At 39.5% G+C, this 15797-nt stretch overlaps 1 protein-coding gene across 7 annotated transcripts in view; it reads left to right on the top strand.

Moving 5' to 3' along the window:
• Nucleotides 1-15163, top strand: part of mib1 (MIB E3 ubiquitin protein ligase 1) — a 76204-nt gene extending 61041 nt beyond the window's left edge. The window contains exons 16-22 of one of the 7 annotated variants that reach the window (XM_089131005.1): nt 4550-4731; nt 4860-5049; nt 5145-5223; nt 7960-8046; nt 11343-11414; nt 11814-11914; nt 13421-15163. In XM_089131005.1, coding sequence (XP_088987131.1) covers nt 4550-4731; nt 4860-5049; nt 5145-5223; nt 7960-8046; nt 11343-11414; nt 11814-11914; nt 13421-13561 — 852 coding nt within the window. In that variant the 3' untranslated portion in view covers nt 13562-15163. Of the gene's footprint in view, nt 1-4549; nt 4732-4859; nt 5050-5144; nt 5224-7959; nt 8080-11255; nt 11415-11813; nt 11915-13420 lie in introns of all 7 variants that reach the window. The other 6 variants (XM_089131002.1, XM_089131004.1, XM_089131003.1 and 3 more) reach the window with 6 other exon arrangements.
• Nucleotides 15164-15797: the final 634 nt, after the last annotated feature.

The raw sequence follows: 15797 nt of genomic DNA, 5'->3' as shown, positions 1-15797 counted from the left end.
TGTGGAAAGCTATTTTCACACCATCCAAACTAACTGAATGCTTACGTCAAGACTCGGGTCTCAGTACTAAACACTGAGGCAGTGTAGATACTCTCAGGCTTTTCCCTGTGTTAACAATGATAGATCGCACTCTGCTATAAGAACCATTTCCCTGCTGTCACATGAGTTACTGGCCCAATGAGCCACAGTTCCACTGCAGTCCGACGTCCTGTACACCACACGATCCTTCAGGTGAGACGTTCTCCCCTGATTATCCCTTCCCCTTCTGTGGGATTGCATATATTTGTGGGAAATTGAGTGGGTGGAGAGGAAGCCGAAAGAAGACAGCTTTAGGAGACAGCACTCTCTGTAATACGTTGGCACAACGATGGCAATCTAATTACCAAGCCAATGGGCTCTATCAGGGCCGATTTAAAATGCAATGAATACTGTGGTTTCAGGTAAATTGTCCTAAATGTGACAGTATAGAGAGTAAGCACTTCATACATACCATCAGTGAGCGAAACCTACCATGTCTTGACATGATGTCACACTGTCAGCTGACAACTCATTACAGCTTTCCTGCTCATGCAGTTATATTTAATGGTGTGCAGGTTTTGATACACTGCCCTTAAATGGGGTAGTTCATCTGTAAATGAAAATTGTCAGTTACTTGGCAATTACCTGAAAAGGTTTTAAAAGAACAGTTAGTTCACAAATTTGTACCAATAAATTGAAAATGTTTTCAAAGACCAGTTAGTTCACAAATTTGATGGTTTTAGTGAATAATTACTTAAATTTCTGTCTATTCTTCACACACAGATATTGTATGACTTAATACGACTAGCAATTTAGTGAACAATTTGGGCCCTATCATACACTCATTTCAATTCAGCACCACGTACAACGCAAGTGTTTTTGGCTAGTTTCAGCCTGACGCAGTTATCATTTTCACATCTTGCGCCACATTGTTTAAAGCAAATGCATTTGCGCCCATGGGCGTTCTGGTCTGAAAACGAGGTGTGTTCAGGCGCATTGCTATTTTGAGGCAACTGAAATAGACCAACTGAAACCTGGTCTAAAGTCAATGGCGCAATATATTTTTTGTTATTTTAAAGGGCGCTTTAGTAAAATGCACCTATAGGCCTAAACGCTAGGGGTGGGAATCTCGAGGCACCTCACTATTCGATTCGATTACGATTCAGAGGGCTGCGATTCGATGCTAAGGCGATTATCTGAATCTTTTGTGTGTGTGTGTGTGTGACAAAATTCTTTGCTTTAAATTTACAAAGTAATGACCCATAAAGAATTAACGTAAAATATATTTTATTAACATTAAAAGAACCAACAGGAAAATAAATGTGTGCCTGAAGCCGAGTGTTTTTCCTCCTTGGCTGGAAACGTGTCTTATTTGTCGTGTTTCTGAAATATTTTAGTTTTATTCTACAAAGCTTCCAACTAGTGTGGCTCTTGTCCAGCTCCTTTCCCCCTTCAACTTCAGAAGCCAAAATATTTCCACACGTCAGCTTTTAACGAGGATGTTTGGATTTCACGCTCAGCCATCCCGTCTCTGTTATGTGCACGCCACAGACCGTCCGGCCACTGCACTTCCGCGCTTCAGAGTTCCATTTTTCGCGTTCTGTTAATTTTACGTTATAATAAATGTATATAAAAAATGTTTTTTTTTTGTTTTGTTTGAAAATCGTTTATTGACATTTGTGAATGGATACAGAATCGTCCACGTCCCCATCGCGATGCATCTAAAAATCTATTTTTTCCCCCACCCTTACTAAACGCATGTGCAGTTTGTCCCGTAGATGGTCTGCTTGCTCGCTTTAACCTCGCGCACAAGCAGATCCGTGTCCTCGCTTTCAGTTTTTCCACCTGCACATTACACCCAAAACCGACCCATTACTCATTAAGAGTTTAGGGACAACCCTTTAAGACCATGCGCCGGGTCCACAGACCATTTTTCCCATTGTAAAAATGGCAAAAATGGATTCGGACTTAGTTTTCGGTTAGATTTGGACTTAGATTTAGTTTTTGGCTGTTTATTTTGGTAGACACAAACAGTCTTATTTGGTACAGCTGATAGATCATATCACAACTGATCTGCATGTTTTCTTTTGAGTGCTGCTGCTGTTAGGCTTTAATTCTCCCATTGATTCTCAGGCATCACACAGCATTTATCGGTGACCTCCCATCCCGCAGCATTTCTTTATCTTCATTAACACATTATGCTATCAATACACACTGGATCAACTGTCTGAAAGTCCAACCATAACGTCTGACACCAGACAGACTGACGATGCCGGTCCCGAGCACCCTATCTGTTACAGCCTTTGTAGTTCTTCTTACGGCTGACCCCAGCCCCGCCAGTTCACATCATCGCCACCCCCACGGCTGTCGTAAATCAAGCGTTGTGTGACAGGAGGCTGCTTCCAGGCCAGCAGTCTGCCATTTATTAACACAAACAGTGTGACAAATCTCTCTCCCTATCAAACCATCACACTTACCGCATGCAGCAGATGGAGAGTCGAGCCATCCATTTAAAACACTCCACCGAGGCCATCAGTATGCAGAAGTCTGCCCACTTTCATCTCAATATGGTCCATAGCTTTTCATCACTTCAGTTGAATCTGTTAAACCAACATTACATCATGGACTTGAGTGGGGCTCTTGTGTTTTTTTTTAAGCAAAAGTCAATTACTAATCTTTTATGCCGTTTAAGACGAGCATCGCTGAGAGTTTTGCTTATGTTGCTTAACAGTGATGTCAGTTTAGTGATTTTTTTTTTTTTCACCTGGTGAATGATAAAATTGACAATCTTCCAATGAAGAAGGAACCCGAACCATATCTAGAAACTTGGGTGTTTGACACTTGGCCAGTAAGAACAACTTGTATAGCAACATCGCTAAAGAAAGAAAGGAAAAAAGCCCAGAACAGCTTGCTGTTGCCACTCCCACAACATAACATTTCATTAAAAACTCTTATTTAATGCACTAAATGTTACTGATCATGTGTTCTTCTCTGGTATTAGGACAAATGCTCAACTTTGTTTGCCTAAGAAAATCGTCTTCAATTATTCATCCTTATTTCGTTTTAAACCCATCAGACTTTTATCTATCTTTGAAACACAAATGGAAGATATTTTTAATGAAACCTGAGTGATTTCTGACGCTCCATTGAAAGTCCACTCAACCAAAACTTCATAAAGACTTAGTAAATGTAACCGTATGAAATGGAACTGCCTTCTGATCGCTTTTGAGTTCGAATGCTTAAACATGTCTGTTTGACAAGCTTGTCTGAGGTTGTTCTTGCACGTCAAGCAAGTATGGTTTAGCTTCCGTTTATCATATTCTGTGTGACTGTGTGTTGACCAATGTTTAAAGGGGTCATGAACTGGCTTTTTAAATTTTATTATATTGTTGTCTGAGGTCAACTTATGATGTTCGCTTGGTTTTTACATTAAAAAACATCAAAATGAATAAGTAATAGGCTATTTCCTACCCTAGTTTTGAGCCCAGCTCAGAAACGCTCGGTTTTTATGGGCGTCTCACATTGAAGACTTGGAAGTAAACACCCACTGCTGTGAGTGGATAACAGTTTTGCATATTATGAGTTTCACTCTCGATCCGGTTTGTCATCACGAGGTAGGCAGCTATGTTATTTAGCTATGCGTGTAATGCGCAAATCGGTGGGCTGGGCTAAACCGGCCGTGTTGAAGTAGGCGTTGATCTTCTGCAGGGGTGGTGTTTTATCCTCTTTGACGTCATAGTTCCCCACTTTGAAAAATGGGGCTGGTGTCAATAAAAGCTTTCATTGGACTAACAAGGATGTTTTCAGTTCTGAAACTTACAGGATATTCTTATAATATGATGACCTCTTAGATATCAAAAGCTCAAGGAAAATTTGATTTCTTTAATGATCTAAATTAGATCTGTTCATCATATAAAGCGATTCTCCTTCTTCAGAAGACTTGGATTACACCACTCAATTCATACAGATTATGGCTACTAGCAACTTTTACTAACTTTTTGAAGCTTCCAGGTTTGGGTTCCATGGGCTTGCAGTAGAGGAACCGAAATCTCTCAGGTTTCATTAAAAATGAAGGGAAGATGAACAGAAGTCTTATAGGTTTGGAACGACATGATGGAGAGTAAATTAGGAGGCCTAATGGTAAGAGAGTCAAACTGGTAACCTGAAGGTTGTGGCTTTGAATCTCAATACCAGCAGGCAATGACTGAGGTGCCCTTGAGTAAGGCAACTAACCTCCAATGTGCTCCTAAGTATGTGTGTGTGTGTTTACTGCTGTGTGCACTAACTTGGATGGGTTAAATGAAGAGGACAAGGTCACGTCATGTCTCCTAGTTTTTAGTTTGTTGCAATTTTCATTTTTGAGTCTACTATTCCTTTAAATGATTTAAATAAGTGCTGAAAGGAACACGGTGTCTCTGCACTGTTCTCATTTCAACAGCGCAGTGTAATTATTCAAACTTCATGAGTAATTGTGAGATTCTCTAACCTATATTAATACATAGTGTTTGACACTGTGGTTGCATCTTCACAGTTGATCATGGGACTGGGCACTCAGGGGGCTGAGAAGAAGAGCGCAGCTTCTATCGCTTGTTTTTTGGCGGCCAACGGAGCTGACCTCACCATCCGAAACAAGAAGGGCCAGTCTCCTCTGGACCTGTGCCCTGACCCCAGCCTCTGCAAGGCCCTAGCTAAATGCCACAAAGAGAAGACCAGGTATGAACGTCCGTCCCCAACCTGTAGCTTAGTTGAATTTGGCTCCCGGCTTTTCTCCATCTCCACTTTATGTATTTGTATCTCAATCAATATTTTGTTCTCTCTCCCACTTACTCTTTTGCTCTCAGTGGGCAGGTTGGTTCCCGCAGCCCGTCTCTAAACAGTAATAACGAGACTCTCGAGGAATGCATGGTGTGCTCGGATATGAAAAGGGACACGCTTTTTGGCCCCTGCGGTCATATCGCCACATGCTCTCTCTGCTCGCCTCGTGTCAAGAAGTGTCTTATTTGCAAAGAACAGGTCCAGTCTAGAACCAAGGTATAGAAATCTTCCTCACAACTTTCCTTCTTTTGTCCACGCACGTGTTCTTATGTGCCATATTGAAGATGTGTTTTCTTTTTCTTCACCCACAGATTGAGGAGTGTGTGGTTTGCTCTGATAAAAAGGCAGCCGTCCTATTCCAGCCCTGCGGTCACATGTGCGCTTGTGAGAGTAAGTCAGCTTTCTCTCTCTCCTCCCACACCACAACACTTCTTTAAAAAAGCTTGTTCTGTCATCTGACTTGTCAGAACGTCACGTCACACATAACATAACTATGATACAGATAAAGGCATCTAGGTGTGTACACACGGGATGAGCGTAAGTTATGGGTGAATGTGGAATAATTTTTCACTCCATAATCAGAAGAAAATTAGCATTTTAGGACCATTTTATTAAATGTGACAATATTTGATGGCATATAACCACAGTTCCACCCAAAATTACTATTATTGTAATGCTGTTATATTCAGTTATTTATTTATTTTTAAGTAAAATGTCTGCATTACAGTAATGGTAGCTTGGGGTCTCTCTCAATACATATCTCCTACCTGATCCCCTGAGTTTCATTCATTCTCTAAATACCTTCGTCACATGTCAGCTAGACCTTCCTTTTCAGTTTGGCTTTATTGCCGCTAATGTTGCAGGCTTCCGTTCAATGGGCTTTTACTTTACTTTCTGAAGGTTAACAAGCTAGCTTAATCTTGTAAAGCCTGACATGAAAATGTAATAATGGTCAGAAATCTGTTGTGAAGTGGAATATTTTTTAGGGAAAAAAAGTTTTTTTTTTTTTTTTTTTGATTCATCAAGCTTTTATGACTATAATAAGGAGAATATGGACCCTAATGAGGTGTAAAAAAAAAAAAAAAAAACCTCAATTTTCAGTTTTATTATCACTAAGACTGACAATCTTGTGTTTTGCTCAATACTTGGGTCACTTTTTCGAAACTCTTCACACAGTTCTCCTAAACATTTTTCATCTTCGCACAGCAGTTCATTTCACATTCAGAATTCACTAAATCAATCAAAACACTTCATTCATGTCTCAAATCAATTCACTCTCCCAGAACACTAGCAAAGGTTTTCGCCCAACACAGGTTTGTCACTCATAAAACAACAACCTAAAAACATTAACAACAGGAACATTATACAATGTTTTCTTTTGTAAAGTTTCTTTACAAAACCATTATGAAATGAATTATCTATTGTTTATATAATTCACTGCACATGTTTCCATTAGTGTACAAAATTATTCCCAAGTTTCCCCTTTTGAATGGATGGTTATGAATTTGAATTTGTCCTAACTACACGCGACGCGATAAAATTCCAGCGACAGCAAGTGTGTCTCCACACTAGACGCGACGCGACTGATCAAAAATCACAGCCATTCAGAACAGTGTGAAAGCGCACTGCTGTCCCGCACTCGCATTGGAAATGGGTAAGGACATAATCAAATCAAGAAATAACATTATTAAAAATCAAAACATTAACAAAATATACTCATTGACTAATTTTGTTATGATGTACAGTTGTATGTTTGCGTAGAATAAATTTTGAACGCTATATATCATATGCTTTCAAAATCTAAGGTAAATTATCCGTTATCGCTTGTGGCACAGTGACCGATTTTTAACTAAAAATGAATAATGTGTACTCCTAACCAGTGTAATTTCTTCATTCTGTCAGCCGCGACGTCACAGAAATAGGAACCGTTTCTAAAATAAAAACTTTGCGTGTCGCCGCCGCGTCTGGTTTGGACAAAAACTCTGATTTAAGCATCGTTCACAATACACGCGACCAAGCGACGCAATACCATTCATTTAAATGGTGAGCGGGCGACTTCCGGTGACATGCGCGACAGCGACCGTTGGCGAGGGGTGGGGCGTGTCCAGCGACGTGACGAAGTTGAGAAATTTTTAACTTTATGCAAATAAAGGGCGATTTTCGCGAGCGACAACCAATAGGAGTGAAGTCAGTGGAGCGCGTCACGCTTCAGTGCGGAGTCCGACCGAGGCAAGTTGAACGAGAAGCTCATTTTAGCAGTCAGAAACTGTCCTATAATGGATGATATATCTCCGTATACATACAGTGGTGTTCATCATACTGACTCCGTGACTGATTTGGATGGTTTCAGGGAACCCAGATAGACCGGTATTTGCCCGTTTGCTGCAGTTAAATTGCCGCGATGGCAAAGAGCACTCACTGTTTCTCATTCATCTTTAATATTATGCATTTTATGTACTGATTCCATTTATATTTAGACTTTTCCTTCCAGAATATTTGTTTGTGGAGGCAATAAACCGTATTTGTTGTCTAACATAGAGTAACTTCCGTGAATGTCACTCACAAACATTACTAGGCAACCAGAAGTGGGGAACGCCCTCCAGCGCAGCCACTGGCGACCTGCAGCGACAAAGTCGCGTGTAGTGTGAACGGGGCTTAACATGGAAAAGATACCATTTATCGCGTGTCGCGGCGTTGCGTCGCGTGTAGTTAGGAGGACATGGTGTAACATCTGTGTAGGTGTTCAGCTACAACTAATTGCTTTGATGGTTTAACAGTTTTTAGATCTATTTTTAATATGGTATTACTGTAGCAAATGACTGTCTTATTCGGTTTTGTATTATGTTAGGTTTTGAAACATTTTTGAAAAGGTATTCAATCGTGCGAATCGGCCTGTAGGTGCATAGAGTTTGGTGGAATTTGTGTCTGTGTGCATTCATGCAAATTGAAAGTAGTCAGTGGAAGCATTGTATGCTAAAGCAATAATAAATGATCCACAGTTTAGCCCTCATAAACTGCTGTTGTGTTCACTTTTGACTTACTTACTTATCAATGATCCATTAGGCTTTATAGGATTAAGAAGCTAACCCACTTTGTGTGTGTTTGCGCATTTGTGTGTTCCCGCAGACTGCGCCAGCCTGATGAAAAAGTGCGTACAGTGTCGGGCCGTGGTGGAGCGCCGCACTCCCTTCGTTTCGTGCTGTGGAGGGAAAGGTATGGAGGATGCCACTGATGATGAGGACCTTAGTGAGTGAACTTCCACACGTTCCCGTTTTTTAATTTCTCTTTCCTCTCTCTCTTCCTACGTTCTCATGTCTCTCTCATGTTTGATATTTACGTTGGCTTTGGTTGGTGCTTCTCTGTTTCTGTATCCACTCATTTCTCTCTCTCTCTCCATTGTTATGACTAATCTGTTATTTCCCAAATGTGTTTTCATGACTCCAATCAGACGCGTAGCCCCTCATCTTAATGTTTAATATCCACACCCTGGAATGAGCTTCGTAACTGCTCTGGAATGTCTTCGTAACATGCGCTGCGAGTTTCGAAGGATTTTTAGGAAGCCACTCCAAGCAGACGACTGAAAACGCATTCGTTTTTCACAGAAAGCATAGAATATTTCTATAATTGGACACGCCAAAGGGGCTATGCGAGATTTATTTTAGTCCCATCTTCTTCTTTTTTTTTAAGTTGTGATTCACTACTATTTGTTACAACATCATTCCTTTGTATGTGATCATGACACTGCCCATGTTTTTTATGTTGGTTTAGTTTGAGTTCAAAGGGATACTGGTGTAAGTTCACTTTTTTTCTTAGTGTTTATTTATAGAGAGGAGGATCTGTTTCTTTTTAGTCTCGCTTAGATGTCCAACACATTCATCCACGCTGACATCTCTGCTGACCCTCAGACATGCTGATCCACAAAAACACACACACACAGTCCAGTCAGCAGAGGAATGTAGCCTTTAGCTCTTATCTTGGTCTGTCTTTAGTGCCTGAGCTCTGTTTGTTGTAAGGCGCCACTTTTCCACACACACACACACAAGACCGAAGCAGCATCTCATATAGACCTAACACAGTCCGACCCCCCCTTCATGTAGACGAAGCAATGAGAGAGAAATGCCACCATAGATGGGATTCTCTCCTGCTTCAGTCACTTTGAAGACTAAAGCACTTCAATCCCCACATACAAGAGGCTCCTCGCTCTAAAACAGGACGCGATAAACTGGCATCTGAAAGCTGTGGCCAATTACACGCCTAGAACTTTCATTTCCACCGAAGCGAAGTTGAATATGAACGCCGGAAACATCCACTAATCATGCTGTTAGACAGATTCTACATCATTTTTGGAAAGTAAGAGTGGGGGGACTGTGAAATGATCCAGTGTTGTTAGCCGACCCCTGAAGCCAAGAAATGTTTCTCACTTTGCCACCATTAATTTCCCATTTAGCGAATATCCATCTAATTTTTTCCAACTTGTCAGGCTCAAAATTAACCAGTCTGTCTTCTTTCACACTAATCCATCATAAAAATCTCCCTTTCGGGCCTCTCAACGCCCATGGTCTCTAAATCTTTTGCTATAATTGTTTTTCCATTGAATGAAAACCTTAAAATTAGGGATGCACCATATCATATTACTATTATTAGTGTATATATATATATATATATATATATATATATACACACACACATACACAGTATTGAAATTTAAATGTTTTTAACAATAGTAATACAGTATGTAAAATATATAAATAAATAAATATATATATATATATATATATATGATGTTAGAGTTTTAAATGTGCATGTTCATATCCCCCTATTTTTACATTTAGCTTACCTTTGCCATCATATAAATCTCGCTTAAAAATAACTTAATCTTCAGCAAATATCTAAATAGTATTTAAGTGATTCAGATCATCAGCTCTTTAGGTGAGAGCTTCATGAACTGAGTGTGTCAGATAAGAGAGACATGTGAACTATGTCGAACCGTGGGTCCCCAGGACCAGGATTGAAACACTGGTGTAGAATTTTCCATTTATTGATTATTATTGGATCTTATTCTCTCACCCTCTTGAAGTCCCAGGTGTATGTGACGTACACAAAGATTGGTCCTACATTTTATTGAGTGTCTACTAACATGTGTTACTAACATGTACTAACATTTAAATAATTAAAAAAAACACTATCACAGCATCCTTGTTACATGTACTTACCATAGTAATAACAGTAAATTATCCATAATTACAACCAATAATATAATAATAACACCTTAAAATTGTGATAACTAAAGATTTTATCCAATATTCGGTAATGCTTCCTTTTACAGTACAGTACTTACAGTGTACTTACCTAGAAATAACTGGCTAATATATGGTAAGTACATGGATCAGGGTTGGTACTAGTTATTACCTACCAATTGCAGTTACTAAATTAAGTACATAGTATTTACATGGGTAACTGGACTGTAAAAGGAAGCGTTACCCAATATTCTTGTTGTGTAAATGCAAGTTTTTACATTGTACTTCTATCTTAAAAATGCCTGCATGCTGTTACATCTGTAGTTAATTTCTGTGATTGAATCTATAATTACAATGTTAACCCCCAACAAAACTGTCCCATAGTTGTCCCATAGTTGTTAAAAACACCTAATATAAGTGTGACCCAAAGGTTTTTAGAAAAATAATCCATCTCTGAGTCCATATAATGCAAGTAGATGGGACCCTCAATGTTGACTCTTCAAAAATCATACAAAACAAACACAGTGGTAACCCATAGGAGCCCAGTGGCTAAATCAATGTCTTCTCAAGCAAAATGATAGTTGGGCGTGAGAAAAATACTAATATTAATATTCGGAACTTTTTAAAGCTTTAACCATCACTTCTGGCCAACTGTTCTCTTCGCTTCTGCGTCACTTCTCCTGTGAGCTTGGCCGGAAGTGATTGTTTAAAGTTTAAAATATTTGAATTTTCCAACACACCTATTTTTTTTGCTTTAGAAAGCATTGATTCATCCACTAGGGTCATGTTCGATATTGTTTTTAAAGCTGTCCCATCCACTTGCATTATAAGAACTAGAGATGGATTATTTTTAGAAACATCTTCATATCCATCTGCCTAATGAACGTCATATACAGTATATCTGGGATAGCTTGAGGGTAAGCAAATAAGATCATTAAAATTTTTCTGTAGTATCCTTTTAACATGGAAGTAATTATCGACTATCAGGCCGAATTTTAATATCAGTGCATCCCTACTTAAAAGCTTTCTTTTATGATAGTGATTTTCGTCACTTCTGCTGAATTGCTGTGGAGGATAGTCCTTCAGCCATAATTGGATAGTTTGATGAACAAGCCCTCCCATGTGTCAAATACTTGCGTTAACTTGCTCTTCCCTTTGCTCCCTCTAATGAATATTTATAACTAGCGTATACCACAGGCCAGGCTGAATTGGCCCCTGAGCCAACAGCAGGGGTACGTGCAATACGTAACACTGTGGCTGGTTGCTTCTCAGCAGGGAGCTCTAACTCATTGGCAGGGGGGTCGCAGGATCTTCTCCAGCCCAACAATCTGGCACTAAGTTGGTGTAAGTATTCTATTAATCACCCCCAAGTTCTTCCTGCCTCCACTTCTTCCTGCTCCTTTGGGCTCAAAGTCCCTATCTCCACCCCAGCATACGCCATTCTCACTGGCCCACACTTTACCAATTAAAGTAGCCGTCAAGTTGGGACCATAAGCCTGCTTGCGGCCTGCTGCGATTCAGTGCTATGGGCTGATTTCACACCACAGTGCCCCATATACGCCATGTAAAGTATCAGAACAGGCACAAAACTTCTAGAATCAAGCTATTCCTCTGTAAAATGTGCCAAGTTAGAAGACTCTGTGGTCTGCAAATGCTGAGACCCATGGGTCCACTTTCACCAACTTCATGATTAAATGTTGACCCGCTGAAACTTTTCTCAATGGCCCCTGCTTTGCTTTTCAGCCAGTGGAAATATCCCGGCCTTGCAGAGGGACAAAGACAACACTAATGTCAATGCAGATGTACAGAAGTTACAGCAGCAACTGCAGGATATCAAAGAGCAGGTGAGCGTCGCAGTTTGAAGCGATTCACTCGTTTCCTTGATGCATCAACAACAAACCCTGCCTATCTTTAGTTGTCAAGAAGTACTGACTTCGGTATCAAGTCGGTTCTGAAATTTAAAAAATGTGATATCATCATTTCCCTCTAGCATTTTGAGCACCGTGGAACTGATTCTTAAACATTTCTTATTGGCCATTATGTTGACGTGCTCAACATATATGCCTATGATTGGCTACAATGATCATCAATGACGTCTTTGACGCACTTCAGAAAGCGCTTGCACGGATTTACACAGGAACGTTGAAAAGCAGCACATAAAGCAGCACATCAACACAATGGCCAATCACAGACATACATGTTGAGTGCGTCAACACAATGGCCAATCACAGACATGCATGATGAGCATGTGAACACAATGGCCAATCAGAGACAGATATGTTGAGCACATCAACACAATGGCCAATCACAGACATGTATGTTGAATGCATCAACAAAATGACCAATCACAAACATGTATGTTGAATGCATCAACAAAATGACCAATCACAAACATGTATGTTGAGCGAGTCAACACAATGGCCAATCAGAGACATGTATGTTGAGCACGTCAACACAATGGCCAATCACAGACATACATGTTGAGTGCATCAACACAATGGCCAATCACAGACATGTATGTTGAGCACGTCAACACAATGGCCAATCACAGACATACATGTTGAGTGCATCAACACAATGGCCAATCACAGACATATATGTTGGGTGTGTGAACACAATGGCCAATCACAGACATATATGTTGGGTGTGTGAACACAATGGCCAATCACAGACATATATGTTGAGTGTGTGAACACAATGGCCAATCAGGGATGTTTAAGAATCCATTCAACAGCGCTCAGAATGCTAAGGGGGAAACACTGGTATCACCACATTTTTAAAATGACTTGGTACCAAAGTCGGTACTTTTGAAAACTCTACTTTTATATCATGAATTGTTTGTCGGTCGATAATTAGTTTAAAAGTCTAACCTTTAATGAATCGCAATCCGGTATTATTTTAACTTGTTTTTTTTTAAATATATAAACATTACATAGTTAGACGTGCCAAGTACAGTAACATTGACTTAATGGTATCGTTCACACTCTAATACGCACAGAATTGTAAAAAAATCCACCTAAAGTTTTAACGTTCCTACCATCTATGTCTCAAGTGAGCATGAACGTATGTCAGGTCTTAAAGTGACAGCAGCCTAATGCACCTGCTACTGTCAGTATTCTTAATGTTAATCAAACGACAAAAGAAAAACGTAATCACTGCTCTTGACTGAATTTGTAACTTTCTGTAAGTTCAAAGAACACAGTGAGGACTATGCAGGCTTTTATTTTGCAGTTGATTATTTAATTTCAATTGTAAAATTTCACTTTCTCATATTATTTTCTGATCAACTTTTTTCCAGTAAAAAAAAAATAATAATAATAACTCATTTAACATGTTTGCCTTCCACTTAGACCATGTGCCCCGTGTGTCTGGATCGCCTAAAAAACATGATCTTCATGTGCGGTCACGGCACTTGTCAGCTTTGCGGAGACCGAATGAGCGAGTGCCCCATCTGCCGCAAGGCCATCGAACGCCGCATCCTGCTTTACTAGAGCGCCGGGCCAGCGCAACCTCCCTGTTTCTCAGCCACAACTCTGTGCTGCTGCTCTCATAAGCACCTTTCCTGTATCCGCAAGGCTCTCCGTGTCTCACGCTAAGCTACGAGACATCAGTGTTACGCCATCCATCTTTATTTGATCTCTTAGCCTTCAATATCTGTCCGGTTTACTTCAGTTTTCTGTTTGCTTGGATTATGTTCACCAGGAGGAGAAAGAAACTTGCTTAACTACTCCCATCTTGCCATTTTATTCATACAGGTGCCCGCGTTTTTCTGCCGCGAGTGGCTCAGCTCCACCTACAAGACATGAACTGACACTGTCAGGGTCTGCTAATGTTTCATGTTTTTTATTATGCCAGTGTATTATGCTTCTATATCCTGATGCAAACAGTTGAATCTACAGTATCTGCGCCGGTCATGAATTTAGGACACAAACTCACATGAACTCTCAAGAGTCCCACTGAAGCTTTGGAAATCTCATTTTTGTGTGACGTAGCGTTCAGTTCCAAATAACGTGTAAAAGCATCTGCGTTTACTTGTCCTGTCCGAACAGTGGAATTCACCTTTTTAGCAGTACTGTTAGTATAACATTGCATGTTCCTCTCTTGAATTGCTGCTGCACTTCAGTATATACACAGAGTATTATTGTCAAACCCATGGTGGTGATTGGCTCGTCATCCGATCAATACGAGAGAGTGCATGCTTTCCATGCAACTGATCCCTGTTGTCTTTAAAAGGACGTTCATTTACTTAACAAGCATTATTATTGGATTGTTCTCCAGCAGTCTTGCTTTATGCACCATATTGTCTCGCTAGATATTTAATACTGAGAGGATTCGAACAGAAACCGCCGGTCTCGTGCCATCGTTCCAAAAACATGAAGACGTTTCATTACCTTTTGGGAATAAGACGCTGTTTAACGATATACCTAGTTAATTTATGTATTTTTACCTTTTTCCACTGAATCTTGACGACTTGGAGTATACTATAGAATATCCACGCAAGCTATACATGTTAAATGGGGCCTTACTTTAATTAGGCCACGAGAAAGCCTGATCAAAAAGGATTTGTAGCGGAGGACTGTCCATCAATATAGTCTTTCATTGACAATTTTGATCGTCTTTCTGTGCTTGTCAAAATATATTTTGAAGACCTGTATTCTCCCCGTTTCCTGTTCCCATCACGGACTTCTACTGTTATTTGATGGCATGTTTCATTACAGTGTGACTCAACACAGTTTTCCTGGAAGCAAAAGTAGTTTCATACTTTACCTTTTAAAGAGTTGTATCATTTTTTCACATATTTTGTGATCTTTTTTTTTTTCAGTATCAGTCTCTTTGTGTCATTTTAACACTAAAAAGTAGATGCACTAATATACCTTAATGGTAGAATGGATTCGTCATGGTATTTTGTACCTTGTTTTCAGTACATTCAAAAACTGCCCTGGTTTAAACAAAACTTTTTTTTTTTTTTTTTTAATGAACGAATGAATGTTTAATGTATGATGTACAACATTTATCATAGGAGAAATTCCTTTTGCCCTGTATTGAAATTTGCTTTGAAAATGCATTGCCGAATAAAGATCTAACAAAATGGAGCACGGTATTTTGCAAAAGATGTTGCACTTCCATCTTTAATTTTGTCTTCCACAAGACTCTAAATGTCAATTCAGTTGTCACCATCAAATTTGAATTTAATGGTACGCAATAGAACTTTTTTTTTTTTTTCAAAATTTAAATACATCAGTCCTTCTTCCAAAACGTGTTTTTCTCTTGCCCAGATTCACTTTACAAGTGTTTATATTTTAGACCTGTCAGGATGGTTTTTTGTAAATTGCATGACATAACCATAAGATCTACTCTTCAGCACAATGGGGAACCATAAAGCCTTCAAATTCTTTTAAATGTTGAATGTAACTGAACATTAACAGAGCTTTTCCTTCACTAAAAAACACAAAAATAAATATAGCTGCGAGCAACGATGACGGGCCCAAGCGGGTTATTTATGCATGTGTATTTTCTACATTTATGTGTGTGTGTGTGTATATATATATATATATATATATATATGCGTGTATATATAAATGTGGAGCAGGGACGTAATCATCACGTTATCAAAGAGCGCTTGTCAAAGATGACTGCAGCTGGAGAATTGAGATGTATAGATTTCGCTGTCGCGTCTTTTGTAAAATAAAATTATTGTCTTACTTTAATTAGGCCACGAGAAAGCCT

This window comes from Pimephales promelas, chromosome 5, assembly GCF_988280905.1.
Source record: "Pimephales promelas chromosome 5, fPimPro1.hap1.1, whole genome shotgun sequence".
In the NCBI taxonomy this organism is placed as follows: domain Eukaryota; kingdom Metazoa; phylum Chordata; class Actinopteri; order Cypriniformes; family Leuciscidae; genus Pimephales; species Pimephales promelas.
Note: the sequence above shows the minus strand (reverse complement) of the source record. Positions and strands in the feature narration are given on the sequence as shown.